Source organism: Oikopleura dioica, chromosome PAR, assembly GCF_907165135.1.
Source record: "Oikopleura dioica chromosome PAR, OKI2018_I68_1.0, whole genome shotgun sequence".
NCBI classification, from domain to species: Eukaryota; Metazoa; Chordata; class Appendicularia; order Copelata; family Oikopleuridae; genus Oikopleura; species Oikopleura dioica.
Genome location: NC_137293.1, coordinates 10,504,678 through 10,518,919, shown reverse-complemented (window position 1 = coordinate 10,518,919; position 14,242 = coordinate 10,504,678). Strand labels below are relative to the sequence as shown.

Here is a 14,242-nt window from a genome sequence, read left to right as displayed (position 1 = left end):
GCGTTCATCATATTTACTAAAAGACTACCCGAAATCGATGTATCGGTAAAATGCAATGTTCGTTCTTTCTTTGGATTTCGACGCTCGTTTCTTCGATTGATTGTAAGCGCCCTTTATCAAAAGATGACCGAATATCACTGCGCGAAGCCACTCGCGAAATGCTCAATCACGCGTTCAACGGCTACATGGAATATGCGTATCCAAAGGACGAACTCATGCCAATGACATGCAAGGGCAAGAACACATGGGGAAATTTTCGGCTTACTCTTATCGACAGTCTGGACACGCTGCTTCTCACTGGTGATTTACGTGGCTTTCGCAAAGTAGAAGAAATCGTGAAGAGAATGAATTTCAATATCGACAAGAATGTGTCTGTTTTTGAAACAAATATTCGCATCGTTGGCGGACTTATTTCAGCACATCTTCTGTATAAGAAGGCGAAGATGCCATTGCCAAATGGCTGGCCTTGTAAAGGACCGCTATTAGATCTAGCGCTAGATGTTGCGGATCGGCTTTTACCAGGTTAACTGAGATTTTAGTTCGCCATCTTTTAAACAAATGGTTTAGCATTCAACACAACAACTGGGATGCCATTTGGTTCTTTGAACTTGAGACATGGAGTTGCAGCAGACGAGACGCCAATAACTTGTACAGCTGCTGTAGGAACATATATCGTAGAATTCGGCACTCTGTCTCGCTTATCTGGAGACCCAAAGTACGAACAGACGGCGAGGAGAGCTTTAGAAAGCCTCGTCAACTCAAGATCAGCCATCGGACTTCTTGGAAATCATATTGACACGCAAACCGGTGTATGGACTGCTACTGATGCTGGCATTGGAGCAGGTAACTGATATTAGCAGAAAGAGAATTTTAAAACGAAAAGGCGTGGATTCGATTTTCGAATATCTCGTGAAAGGCTCGATTCTGTTCAATGATCCTTCTTTGCTGGAGAAATGGCGACTCCTCGAAACACCAATCGAAACGTATCTGAACAACGGCGACGACTTCTACATCTGGGCAAATATGAATTCTGGTGCAACAACGCAAAAAGTCGCTCAAAGTTTAGGTGAGTCTTCGTTGATTTCAATTTCTGACTTCCTTAGAGATGGATTTTTTCCCGGCATGAAGACTCTTCTTGGCGAGGTTGAGCACGCGATGAAAATACATTTGAATTATTATAATGTGTGGAAGCGGTTCGGTGGTTGGCCCGAGTTTTATCATGTCGATAAGAAGCTTCCAATCCAGGGCAGAGAAGGTATAGAATCGATCTTTTGAAAATCCCAGGTTATTTTGATTGAAGGTTTTCCTCTTCGGCCTGAGTTTATTGAATCAACATTGTATCTCTATCGTGCAACAAAAGATCCAATCCTCCTAGAGATTGGTGAAGAGTTTCTTCACGCTATCAACAATACTGCTAGAACTGTATGTGGATTTGCCACTGTTGATAATGTGCTGACTGGTGCTAGAGCAGACAGGTAAGTCGCAGTAGCTCGTCCCGCTTTGATTTACTTTTAGGATGGAGTCATTTTTTATTGCTGAGACGCTGAAATATTTGTATTTATTATTCGATGAAGAACACTGGCTTCATCGAAACGAGCATTTTGCTGAAAAACTGAGAGTTGATGGCAAGGGCATTTGCCTGTTTCATAAATGTAAGTGCAATCTACACTAGAAGCGGGAGATAAATTATCTGCCTTTGGAACAGCGCCACGGCTGTTTCGATAGGCATTTTGTGTTTTAAGGTTTACATTTGTTTAAAATGAAGAAAAGCGTTTTTAGTTTAGCGTTATAAAATTATTGTTAGCTCCTTGGATTTTCAACACGGAAGCTCATCCAATCGATCCAAGCGCTCTCGAATGCTGCCATGAAAGTATTGAAGACGAGGAACTCGAGCAGTGGGTAGACGACCTCGACCTCAACGACCTTATAGACTATAAAACTTCTTCCATGACTGACAGATCCCAATCAAAATATGTAGATTCTGACGGTCAATTCAAGTGCCAAAAAATTCCCTTCTATTTGAAACTATCAGCTTGGGGTGACGTTTTCGCAAAAATATAAATGAGATTTTATGCTTCTTCTCTCCACCATTTCTTCATTCAAGCATTGTGCAATATACGAGTTTTTTTAATGAGTTTCAGTCTAGTCATTTTATCATGTTTATTTTAGAAGGAGAATATATGTCAGATAAAGCGCAGTTGCCTGAATTAACACCGACAAATAGCTCTGAATCGAATGATGAAGAAACTGAGCAAAACCCAGCAGCTATAAGGTACAAAATATCTTCATTCATCATCATCAATTTCGCTAGGAGGCTACAGCAAGAAGCAGCGGCATTAAATGGTGGCGGAAATCCTTCAGAACGAAAGCTTTATGCTCTTCTTGGACAAGAAATGAAAATTCTTATTTCTGATAATCGTGTTCTTCTCGGGAACGGACCAAAATACACTATTCTTTGCAATTAATTTTCCTAATCCTTTACCGATTCAAATAGACAAAAGATTTTGACCCGTAAAAAGACAATTTGCATGTACCGACAAAGACTTGAACATAATTCTACAGCACACAACAGAGTACCTCACAGAAGAAGAACTGAAAAAGGAAGATGCAGGTCGAAAAGTTGGAATCGTGATGGTTAAAAAAGAGCACATTAAATCACTTCAAGTCAAGCAATCTGTAAGTGCGATACAAAAGACAATTCATTCATTCCTTTAGTCTTTGGAAAGGATAAAAGAATGGCAAACCGAGCAGCCTTCGCTTGACCTTTCTATCACTGGAACCTCCGTTACTGCCGAGCAAGTCAGCCAGCTGGAAGCAGCCTATGAGAACAAACTGAACATAAATCTTGTAGATGAGAACTGAAACTGTATTCTTGAATGCCTGTGTGTGATTCAATTGGGACATATAGATTATTTAAATTACTGTAAGGCGCTTAGTTTACATATTCTTATTTCAGAGCTCGGGGCGCCATGAAGTTAAAGATCAAAATGCCCTCGAAACAGTTCGAAGTTGAAATCGAACCATCTGCCTCAGTAGCAGGTAGGAATTGTTTCACAACAAAATCGTATTAGTTATCTAGATCTGCGAAAAGTAGTCGCTTCTGCTGTTGAGAAAAAGGAGGAGCAGATGGTTTTGATTTTCGGTGGGAAGATTTTGAAAGATACGGACACGGTTGAGACGCACGGAATCAAAGACGGCCAGGCAGTTCACTTGGTTGTCAAACAACCGCGTCAGGAAGACCCAAAGCCAGAGCCAAAAGCAGAGCCCGCGAGTACTCCTGCATCGACCGCGACAACGACCTCGGGAAGTGCTACCGCTAGCTCGTCGACTGGAGCGCGCCCTGCCGCTGCTTCAACGAATCCCTTCGCAGGTTAATTTGTGTAAACTTCATCAATAATTTATGAACGAATATTAAGCTCTCGCCGGAGGAATGGCTGGTAGCGGTGGACTGGGAGGAGCAAATGTACATCAGCAAGCACAGCAGATGATGCAGAATCCACAAGCAATGCAGGAGATGATGAACTCTCCCATCATGCAGGTATTGAAAATCATTTGAATAACGAATCATCGATATTAGGCGATCATGGATAACCCTGAAGTTATGCAGAGCATCATCCAAAGTAATCCGCAAATGCGGCAACTTATGGAAACAAATCCAGAAATCGGCCACATTCTAAACAACCCAGAACACATGAGACAAGCTATGGAAATGATGCGCAACCCGAGTATGATGCAGGAAATGATGAGAAATCAAGACCGTGCGCTGTCGAACCTTGAATCTCTACCAGGCGGATTCAATGCGTTACAGCGATTCTATAATGAAGTGCAGGAGCCAATGCAGAATGCCATGGGCAGACCGAATCCTTTCGCCACGCCAACAAACGACAACAACACAACGACAGAAAACACACAAGCTGGAACACAAAATAACGAAGCCTTGCCGAATCCTTGGGCAGCTCCAACTCAAGCAAATACTGGGAACACTGGTGCAGCTGTCGGTGGAGCTGGTGGACTTCCTGGAATGGGCGGTCTCGGCGCCGCGGCAGGATTAGGATCGTTTGAAAAAAAAAGAATAATGATTGTCGGGATTCGAACTCGCATCTTCGACCGCGAAATCAGCCATTTCGCTGATCTTTCGATCGATTAACAACATTTAGAAATTGCTAAATAGAGGATTATAGCAATTTTCAAACTGTAAAAGACCCTGGAATGATGCGAGCAATGATGGGCATGATGCGAAACAATCCTCAGCTGATGCGGCAAGCATTAAATGCGGCGCCTGGATTTCAAGGAGCAAATATATCAGACGAACAGCTTGCTCAAGTAATTTTTTTTACCTATAATTGTGCGATACTTTGTTGTTTAGGTTGCTCAACAAATGGCCGACCCGGCAACGCTCGAAGCTATGTCAAATCCACGAGTCCTCGAAGCATTTCAGCAGGTGAGCATTGTTTTAATTAACAAATTAATATACTAAACTGTATACTCTTGTTTAGATTCAAAGAGCGCACGAAGTCATTCGCCAAGAGGCACCTGGCTTGTTAACTATGATGGGCGGGCCTGGAATGGCTGGTGCTACTGGCGCTTCGCCAGCGGCTACTGGTGCAGGAACTGCTCCAGCGGCTGGAGGAAATGATTTCATGGCTAATATGCTCAGATCAATGGGGTAAGTTGTTTTAATGGCAATATTACGCGTTTTAATTCTTAAATTTTAATATGTTTTAAAATAGGGGAATATTTTCTTTTCGAAACTAGAGAAAAATAAGAAAAATTTTACTAGAAACAGTCTTTTCATGTTTTTGCGCTGCCTCGAAGGCTATAAAATCGGCCTTTTGGCGCTCTTCCCCGTCGGGTGTGGTAGCGCATGCCTGTAGTCCGAGCGGAGACTTGGGTGAGGAACGGCTTGAGCTGCGGAGTTCTCGCGGCAGTCTTCATTGTGTTGAGGCGGCGTCCGCGCTAAGAGCGGCGTCAACAAGGTAAGCACGGGGTAGCCCGAGCTTACCTGGTTGCATAATGAAAGGTGATAACGAAGGTCAGGCCCTAAAGGGAGCAGCCAAAAGCCGACGCGTCGTGCGGTAGCGGGACAGCGCTGCTGAGCAGTGAGCCTGTCGTGACCGTGGCAATACAGTCGAACCTCATTCTTTTGTCAATTTTTCAATCAAAAAGGGCATCAAGTCGCCCTGAGTACTTTTCGGACAGTATTTTGTAAGATCCTCCTCTGACCCCGTTTTGGGGATAAAGGTCCTGAGTTCGAGGCTCAACGGCGCGGTATCTTTTTCATCGATTTTTGTTGTTGACAATCGATTTCAGTGGAATGGGCGGCCTTGGCGGTGCCGGTGCTGGAATTCCCCCAGTTGCTAACCCAGAAGAACACTACGCCTCTCAACTTGAACAACTGGAAATGATGGGCTTTACCGATCGAGCAGCAAACATCGAGGAGCTGCAACGAACACAAGGCAATGTCGAAGCTGCTGTTGACAGATTACTGGCGAGACCACGATAAATGCAATTCAAACTTTCTCGATATCAGTTTTAAAAATTTCAAAAAGGAAAATATAATTTTGTAAAAAAGTCCCCATTCTGAGTTGTACTTGTTCTTTCTTATAAGCATCATCGATAAACAGCCAATAGTATTTGTTCTACTGAATCACCATATACTGTAGCTTACCGTATATTTCACCGACAGAGCTTTTTTCCAATCTTGCTGTCGAATCCTATCCCTCAAATCAAAGCAATATCAAATTAATAACTTCAGTAATTCTTGAGTTCTCCGATATGCAATACTAAGTCTAGTTAAATGTTTCTCCAAAAATAATTCCTTCAAAAAGGCATCACATGTGTTTGGCGCTGTGTTTTCCATTCTAGTCATTCTCTGTCCCTTCATAATGACCGTGAGTCTTCAATCTTTCATCTGAATATGAAAAATACAGGCAATATGAAAATCAGAGGCACGTGTCAAATGTATCAAACTTTCAAGGAACAACTCGTTTTTCTTCCATGTTTTCAATTATTCTAACAAGTAGCAACCACAAATTGCTCTTTCTGTGCGACATAAATACTGCACAGAAAAAAAGCATTTACATATGACTAACTTCATTATGTATCAAATTAGCCACAAAGAGAAAAAGTACAAAGACTGCTTTGAGAAAACATAATTTTTGATTTCCCTGTGTGGCACGCGACTATGCATTTGTGACCAAAACAATACGTTGTTTTGGACACATGGGGGAGAATGAATTCGTCTTCGCGAAAATTGAAACGACTCCACAGGAGACAAGGCAAAACAATTAAATTCTTCAGTAACAATTAAGGTTGCGAATAGAAATGATAACGATTGTAGTTCTAAGAAGCTGACTAAATGTGATATTTACTGCATGAATTAAAATGATAATAAGGAAGTTTTTCTATAGAGGGCGTAAGTCTTTTATGCACTAGTAGATTTTTAAAGGCAAGAATGCCTCAATTTCAAATAATTCGTATGATTTAAAATTTTTAATTGGGCAAAAATTTCAACTGAAATTCACTTGACGTCGATATTTTTAATTGATAAATTCTCACTTTGATTCTTTTCTATCAGAAAAGAATGTTTCGTGTTAAAATAGCTACTCTAAATCTATTTCTGATCTGTTCGTTTGTATTCAAAGTGGTAATCTCTCTTGCTAGCGGGCGTTCATTTCGCCCCTTTTACTAGTTTTGGTAACGTTGCGTTGGATATTTTGGGAACACAATATTATTTTCGCTCTGATCGGCTCAAGCGCGCGACCCGAGGTCAACGCGCATTCGATGACCTCGTGCCGTGGCCCCTCCAAATTTCCTCAAATTTGTGTCGTTTTGCAAACAGAGTTAGAACTTACCCAAAGCCTGACATCAAAATGGGTCAAGACAAAGGCGTCTTAGCCGTCGTCGGTGGCAGTGCCCTAGCCCCGGCTCTCTGTTGTAACAACACGAAAACCAATTGTTGCCAAAAGAAAGCCGAGAAGCCCTGGCAGCGGCGTAGAAAGCGCAAAAATTAAAGGAAGAAATGAATCAAGAGAAAAAATGACCGTCCGTTTCATGTAAACACTGATGTCCACCACTTGTACTGGATGCGAGCGTAGTTTTGGGTTTCATTTGCAACCAGTTGTACCAAAAGCTTTTCTTTCAATCCCCTTTTTTAGACGGGGGTCATGCTGAGATCGAGAAATACCTTGAATCGGGTCGTTTCCAATCAGCTGCGGAACGCTGCCTTTTTTTGGAAGCGATGCCAACAAAGCCGTTGCCGATGTTCCCGATGGAGCGAAAATTCTTGTTGGTGGATTTGGTCTCTGTGGTATTCCTGAGAACTTGATTCAAGGATTGCTTCATCACGGACCAAAGGTAAAGATATTCTTTATTAATTTGTAATGAAAATAAATTTTCAGGACCTGACCGCTGTTTCGAACAACGCTGGCGTTGACGATTTCGGTTTAGGACTCTTGCTTCAGAAGAAAATGGTGAAGCGAATGATTGCTTCTTACGTCGGAGAGAACAAAGAATTCGAACGGCAATTCCTCACCGGTGAATTGGAAGTTGAGCTGACTCCACAAGGAACACTGGCTGAAAAAATCCGTGCTGGTGGCGCCGGTGTCCCTGCTTTTTACACTCCAACTGGTGTCGGTACTCTCATTCATCATGGTGGTGCTCCAATCAAGGTAAGCAAACCGCACATCATTATATTAATGATCGTACACTTTTTCAAGTACAACCCCGACGGAAGCATCAACATCGCCTCCGAAGCTCGCGAATCCAAAGTCTTCAACGGAACCGAATACATCATGGAAGAATCGATCACTGGTGACTTCGCCCTTGTCAAGGCATGGAAAGCCGATAAAGCTGGAAACTTGCTTTTCCGAAAAACTGCCCGAAATTTCAACGAGCCAATGTGCAAAGCTAGCAAAATGACCATTGCTGAAGTTGAAGAGATTGTCGATGAAATCCCAGGTAAAGCCAGTTTTTATAAGAAGATAACTAATCGTCGAATATAGCCGATGAAGTTCACGTGCCTGGCATTTACGTCCAGCGTGTCGTCGTTGGTGAAAAGTTTGAAAAGCGAATCGAGCGAAAGACCATCCGACAACCAGAATCAGCTGAGCCCGCTAAGAAATCCCCTGCTGCCCTTATGCGCGAGCGAATTATCCGCCGCGCTGCTCTCGAGTTCGAAGACGGCATGTACGCTAACTTGGGCATTGGCATGCCCATGCTTGCTTCCAATTTTATCCCTGACGGAGTTAATGTTACTCTTCAATCCGAAAATGGCGTACTTGGTCTCGGCCCCTTCCCGACCGAAGAAGAGGTCGATGCAGACTTGATCAATGCTGGAAAAGAAACCGTTACTATTATTCCTGGCTCATCCTACTTTTCCTCCACTGAATCCTTCGCCATGATCAGAGGCGGACATGTTCAGCTTACGATGCTTGGCGCCATGCAGGTCTCAAAGACTGGCGATTTGGCAAATTACATGATCCCCGGCAAGATGGTCAAGGGAATGGGAGGAGCTATGGATCTCGTCGGTGCTCCTGGATCAAGAGTAAGGCCAAAAAATGTTCACAAGAGAGTAATTTTTGTAGGTTGTGATCACTATGGAGCACCAGGCACGTGGTGGCAAGCACAAAATCCTCGACGACTGCAGCCTCCCCTTGACCGGCGTCAAGTGTGTTGACAAAATCATTACCGAAATGGCTGTTCTCGAAGTCCGAGAAGAAGGCCTTGTCATGACTGAAATCTGGCCTGAGTTCACTGTTGACGAAGTCAAGGCTGCAACTGGCTGCGATATCATTGTTTCTCCCGATTTGATCAACATGCAGCAGATCTAATTTTACCTTTTGTTTGTTCTAAGCTATTTATTTCAATAAAGATCATTTCTGACTTTCAATAACACTTTACATAATGCTTAATTTGGCAATCAAATAAAGCACTCAGCAGATGTTATTCCATCATCACGGAAATCTATTTTTCTGATTATATTCTAACCCTTCGCTGGGGTGTCGGCGGCTGTTTTGGTCTCGGTAATGGACCCTTTCTCCAAAATAAGCAGCTCAGTTGGTGGTGTTGTAGAAAAAACGTAACGGCGGTGTTCCCAAAATTCACTTTTTCGTTTTCTGACAAATAACAATATCTGTGTCGGGTGAAAATGCGCTCTTGATTTGGCCAAAATGGTTTTACGAGAACCCCCAAATCCGACAACGACCGGTATCGAACACACGAAACAAACAAACGCCAAAACAACCTCACGTTAATGAAATCGCTTAGACGTTTATTATGAGAAAATATAGCCACAAAAATATGCGTTATCGAAGGTTTACTTGTCCATAAACGATGTGAACATTAAAAGTATATCAAAAGCATAGTTTATCTTTTTTGAATTCCGATTATGATTATATTGAATGGAAAAGCCTTTGAACGTTGTTTGAAAGTGCCAAGTTTTGTTTTCTCTTTTGGAATCTTAAATCTTTCTTTATTTTATTTTTGATTTAGGACTTATTAACATTATTACAAGTTTATGGAAATAATTTGTATTTGAGAAAGGACTACTGAGAAAAATATAAGAAGGTTGACATCCTATGATGTTTTGATTCAAGAGAAGCGTATCATAATATATAAAAGTAGACTCATTAAGCATATTTTTCGCTACCAGCCGGTTGATTGGTTTGTTTTGGGTAAAACTGGCGCCGCTGGTGGCGCAGTGGCGGCGCTAATGGTGGTGCTGTTGGTGCTCTATCGGATTATGTGTGTTTTTCGATTTGCTATTTCCAAAATCGGCCACTATCGATAGAGTAAATGAGTAAAAACTAGTTTTGTATCAAACAGAGAGTCAGTTAACGACACACGAACGCCACGAAAGAGTTCCTGGGCGACTTTGGCACAATGTTCAGCGGAATATACGGCCAGACGGCTCAGGATGGAAGGTCAGGCACACCGGCCAGTCACTATCCGGGGCTGGACTACAACAACACCAATCCCTACCTATGGCTTAATGCAGCAGCTTCGAACCCTGCAGCAGCCGCCTCTTTAGGTAAAACTTGCTTTCACTTATATTTACCCATTATAATTTTCATAAAACTTAATCAAAGGAAAAACTCCTCAATCTCTCGAAAAACGTTTTAAAAATAGTTACTGTCTTACTAAGAGTGTCAACGAAAAAACTAGTAGTAGATTTATTTTGAACCTATGAAATTTTCTCAATCTTTGGAGATACTTTATCAATTACTTTGACTCATGGTTTCCGGTTTTCTAGTAATTTTGCATATAAAATAAGGGTTTCCCTAATTAAGCGCGTTGGCTTTTGAGATTTGGAGAGGCACTTGTTCTCCAAATCTGGAATGCGTTTGGTGCCAAATACTCCGTGTGGTTTGCAGTAAATACCCCGGACACTCGCCACTCAGAGTAATATTCGACGGCATAACAAAACTCTTCACGTCAAAAGTTCACACCCTAAATAAACTTACACATGGTTGATAAAATAAATCAAATAGAGTCTATATCGGGCGCCTTGCTTATTATCACCACGCATTGCCCTTGCTAACGCTTGCTGTCTAGGTTCGAATCCTTATGCTGCTTCTTATATGCAAGCAGCAAGCCAGTATGGTCCTGGCTTTGGCGGCGATCTGAGCAGTTTATGGACGATCCCAAATCAGGCGGAGCTTTTCAAACTTGTCAGACCGCCTTACTCTTATTCTGCTTTGATAGGTAAGCATTTCTTGATCAAAAATTGTAACATAAGATTATTGATAAAACTTAAGTATCAATATCGAATGATTCTTTTAAGTTATTTTTATAAAGATAGCTATCGTTTCTCTTAATATTTCTAACAACTCAATAATCTTCTATGATTTCAATTTATTCTCAAGATTGAACAAATGAACAAGATCCGAGTTAATCTAAAATTTGTACATTCTTCCGTTTACGTAATTATTCAGCAATGGCGATCCAAAATGCGCCAGACAAAAAGCTGACGCTCTCGCAGGTACTTTCTTTTCGCATTTGGCGCTTTTAAAATTTACATAATTATTTAGATTTACCAGTACGTGGCGGAGAACTTTCCGTTCTACAAAAAGTCAAGAGCTGGATGGCAAAATTCCATTCGCCACAATCTGTCCCTCAATGACTGTTTCAAAAAGGTCCGTCAATTTGAAATTTTTATCAAACTCGTAACACTTCATCAGGTTCCGAGAGATGAAGATGATCCGGGCAAGGGTAACTACTGGACCTTAGATCCAAACTGCGAAAAAATGTTCGACAATGGAAACTTCCGGTAAGCAAAAATTAATTATTGATAATTTCGCAGTCCTTAATTTCGGTTAATTAAATAAATTTCCTACTCTCTGCCTTTTCCGGCGGATTTATTTTGCCCCCGCACGGGCTGGCCAAGAAAAAACGCTTTCTTCCCAAAATAAGCGCCGAGCGTTTTCTTGACGGTGGAGAGGGACACTCGCGAATTTAACGTAAATACGAAATTCGAGCATCCATCGGGATTGACGATTTCCGTGTTTTGGGGTAAACGCCACGGAGACTAACCCGATTCGAACTCGCGCGGACCAAACAACCGGTCTAACTTCATCCGATTACAACTTTACGTTCAGTCTCAGTCGGACTGGCGCCGGGACACCCTGCCAAAAATCCGCCCCATTCCTTCTTAAGGTCTTTGATGCTGTCTTAGTCAAGTTAGAGGATGTTTCCACCACCCTTAATCTTCTAACGCTCATGCAGAAAGCCTGAAGCGTTAAAAATACGTTCAGTTTGGAAAATTGGAAAAGTTCGATTGTTATGTTACGCAAAGAATTAAATAGTCTTACCTTTTCGTTCGTTTGTAATATCAATATATGTCCATTATTTTCACAATTCGAAATTGATTGATATATTTTGTTATGATTAAATCAAACGAAGATTGAATTAAAATGGATTGTACATTATCACATGCCAATTATACTCATATTCTCAAAACAGAGAAGCTCTGATGGGGGTTTTTGGAATGAAATGTACCCAACCTTAATGGAAGTTGATTTTGTCCGATTTCGCCGCACCCGGTTGGCAGGCCCCACGCCCAACCTATGCTCTGATCGTTTTCCATTATCGCGAAAAGCGCTACCTCCGGTGTACCCTCTTTGTGCATGAGGCGATAAGCTCATCTTGATTTTTCTGTGTCCTTCGTTTTGGAAACAGTCTACACGAGTTCCTCCGATATCCCGTCGAGATCGGCGATAAGCGCCCCGGGGCTTTTCCATTTGTGATCACACTATCAGTCTGTGTACTTTTCATTGACAAAACAAGGTTTTCATCTTCGGCCTCTAGATTCTTGAGCAAGCGCAAAAAGGCGAGTTTAGCATCAAATTTCAGTTGAATAACCTTTACGATAACAAGAATTCAAAGATCATTTCAGACGAAAACGCAAGCGCAGAGATGCGAATGGAAAGCTCGACTATGATCGACCTCCAGATTACAACCTCCCACACGTCCCCCATCCTCCTGGAAATGTTGCGGTAAGTCACGAAATCGATCTTTATGAATCTATCAAAAAATATTTTTAGACAAGTCCAACTGGAGCTGTAGAAGGATCAACAGAGCAGCCTGCCTCGCATCAACCACCATCAAGCGTGGCAGAAGCAGCTACACAGCAACATCAAGCAATCGCTTCCACGTCATCAGATGTCCCGTCGACAACACATTTGACTCCGGCGCACACTTCTGTAATTCAAGAACAAACTCTTGCGCCGCCACTGCCGGCTCAGTCTCCACTTCCGCCGCAGGGAAGCATTGCCGCCGCCGTGAAGACCGAGCTGAACATGTCTCTCAAGACTGAGATCGATGCCCGACCTCCGCCAGTTCCGGATCAGGTAACGATAGAAAAACTTGTTAACTAAGCCAAAATTAGAAGTCTATAAATATCCGTATCCTAAACTTTTTCTTCAGAGTCAGCTGGGAATAAGCTGGGGCGACCAAGCTACACCTGCTCCTCCGCCAGTATCCGACCAGGTAGCAGAATTGAAGCGCTAAAATTCTAGTTACCATAACAGCTCTATTATTAGCCCCCTGTGCCCACATCCACGATCTCCTACAACCCCGATTACAACGGCGGCGCTTTCACCTACAACTTCAGCGTAAATAACATGATCCACAAGGCTCAGGAAGGTGCTGCAGAGTACAAACTCTGATCAACGCCTCTATTTATGTTATCTTGTCCCTGTGGACGGTTGTCAAACCTGGTGCAATTCTACAAAATTGACTGTAAACTGTGACTGCCAAAATGCTAATTTAAGAATTGATTCATTCTGTACAGAAGCCGTGATTTTACTCAGATAGAATTCACCACTGTTGAAGAAGTTCCAAATTTGAAATAAACTTTGTATTCATGTGCAATGGTCTCTTCCATGGTTTCAAAAGATAAAATAGGAAAAAGCTATTCAGCAAATCGAAAATCGGTTGATGCGTTTCACCCAGCATATAAGACGTCTTCCTCCTCCATTTTACCCCGGAAAGCCTGGAGAAGGGGCCCCTGTTGGTCGTTATGTGCGAAATGTCTCTCTTCCGTACTCTCCTGATCACAGAACACCGAAGGAGGAAACCGGAGGCTACGGAGAGCATGCAGATTATATGCGCGCCAGAGTCATTGCTGATGAGAGGCGACGCAGCTGGGCCAGATTCGGCAGTTTGAAAAGTCAGGTCTCGGTTAGAGATCTGTTTCCTTCTGAAGCGGAGTATGCTGAGGAATTGGAGGCCGAGAAGAGATGGTGGCCCGAGCTTGAAACGATGAAGAAGGAACTGCAGAGAATTGAAAGTCAAAAAGAACAGGATGAAGCGCTGAGGTAACTTCTTATGCAAGATCTTAATTGTAACTTTTCTTTAGGCAACGACAAATTGCTGCAGCGATGTCGCAAATGCCGAAATGGATGAATATCTACAAAGGGAAGACGCCTGTTAAAGATCGGACGCCCGGAATTCGCCAGAAATTGATATTGGAGAAGAAGAAGTCGAAAACTGACTATGTAGTGCAGTCCCTTACGAACGAGGTGGGATATCTTTGAACTCATTCAACTTAACTCTTTTTCTAGGAAGCAATTATTGATTTGGTCGGTAAGAAATTGGACCCACGCTCGATGGAGTATAAGCAGTACGTTTCAAAAATGCAGCTTGAGCAGAAGAATCAGAAGAAACGAAAAGCTGCTCTTAAAAAGCGCGGACAAGCTACTGTTGATGACTGATAAATCTTCCCTTTAAATTTTTTTATAAT

At 42.3% G+C, this 14,242-nt stretch overlaps 5 protein-coding genes across 6 annotated transcripts; all 5 read left to right on the top strand.

Moving 5' to 3' along the window:
• Positions 1-17: 17 nt before the first annotated feature.
• LOC145704941 (ER degradation-enhancing alpha-mannosidase-like protein 2) lies at positions 18-2,140 on the top strand. Its single transcript, XM_081782399.1, has 7 exons — positions 18-522; positions 568-843; positions 884-1,066; positions 1,106-1,255; positions 1,301-1,475; positions 1,516-1,652; positions 1,805-2,140. Exons 1-7 carry the CDS (start codon positions 51-53, stop codon positions 2,059-2,061), a joined length of 1,650 nt encoding a protein of 549 aa, XP_081638525.1. The 5' UTR covers positions 18-50; the 3' UTR covers positions 2,062-2,140.
• Positions 2,141-2,926: 786 nt separating this feature from the next.
• LOC145704939 (ubiquilin-1-like) lies at positions 2,927-5,945 on the top strand. The gene is made up of 8 exons (XM_081782397.1): positions 2,927-3,039; positions 3,080-3,370; positions 3,417-3,538; positions 3,578-4,052; positions 4,202-4,323; positions 4,367-4,441; positions 4,497-4,666; positions 5,311-5,945. The coding sequence occupies exons 1-8, from the start codon at positions 2,970-2,972 to the stop codon at positions 5,501-5,503; spliced, it is 1,518 nt and encodes a 505-aa protein (XP_081638523.1). The 5' UTR covers positions 2,927-2,969; the 3' UTR covers positions 5,504-5,945.
• Positions 5,946-7,161: 1,216 nt separating this feature from the next.
• LOC145704940 (succinyl-CoA:3-ketoacid coenzyme A transferase 1, mitochondrial-like) lies at positions 7,162-8,893 on the top strand. The gene is made up of 5 exons (XM_081782398.1): positions 7,162-7,356; positions 7,401-7,670; positions 7,719-7,959; positions 8,004-8,545; positions 8,586-8,893. The coding sequence occupies exons 2-5, from the start codon at positions 7,470-7,472 to the stop codon at positions 8,829-8,831; spliced, it is 1,230 nt and encodes a 409-aa protein (XP_081638524.1). The 5' UTR covers positions 7,162-7,356; positions 7,401-7,469; the 3' UTR covers positions 8,832-8,893.
• A 751-nt stretch (positions 8,894-9,644) lies between these two features.
• Positions 9,645-13,358, top strand: LOC145704281 (forkhead box protein I1-ema-like). 2 transcript variants are annotated; one of them, XM_081781732.1, is made up of 9 exons: positions 9,645-10,030; positions 10,555-10,704; positions 10,935-10,981; positions 11,031-11,135; positions 11,181-11,269; positions 12,395-12,494; positions 12,543-12,848; positions 12,925-12,987; positions 13,041-13,358. In XM_081781732.1, exons 1-9 carry the CDS (start codon positions 9,883-9,885, stop codon positions 13,164-13,166), a joined length of 1,134 nt encoding a protein of 377 aa, XP_081637858.1. In that variant the 5' UTR covers positions 9,645-9,882; the 3' UTR covers positions 13,167-13,358. The 2 variants fall into 2 exon arrangements, with proteins under 2 accessions (XP_081637858.1, XP_081637859.1); XM_081781733.1 differs by having other exon boundaries at positions 13,029-13,358.
• A 54-nt stretch (positions 13,359-13,412) lies between these two features.
• LOC145703775 (uncharacterized) lies at positions 13,413-14,222 on the top strand. Its single transcript, XM_081781162.1, has 3 exons — positions 13,413-13,817; positions 13,859-14,021; positions 14,064-14,222. The coding sequence occupies exons 1-3, from the start codon at positions 13,438-13,440 to the stop codon at positions 14,211-14,213; spliced, it is 693 nt and encodes a 230-aa protein (XP_081637288.1). The 5' UTR covers positions 13,413-13,437; the 3' UTR covers positions 14,214-14,222.
• Positions 14,223-14,242: the final 20 nt, after the last annotated feature.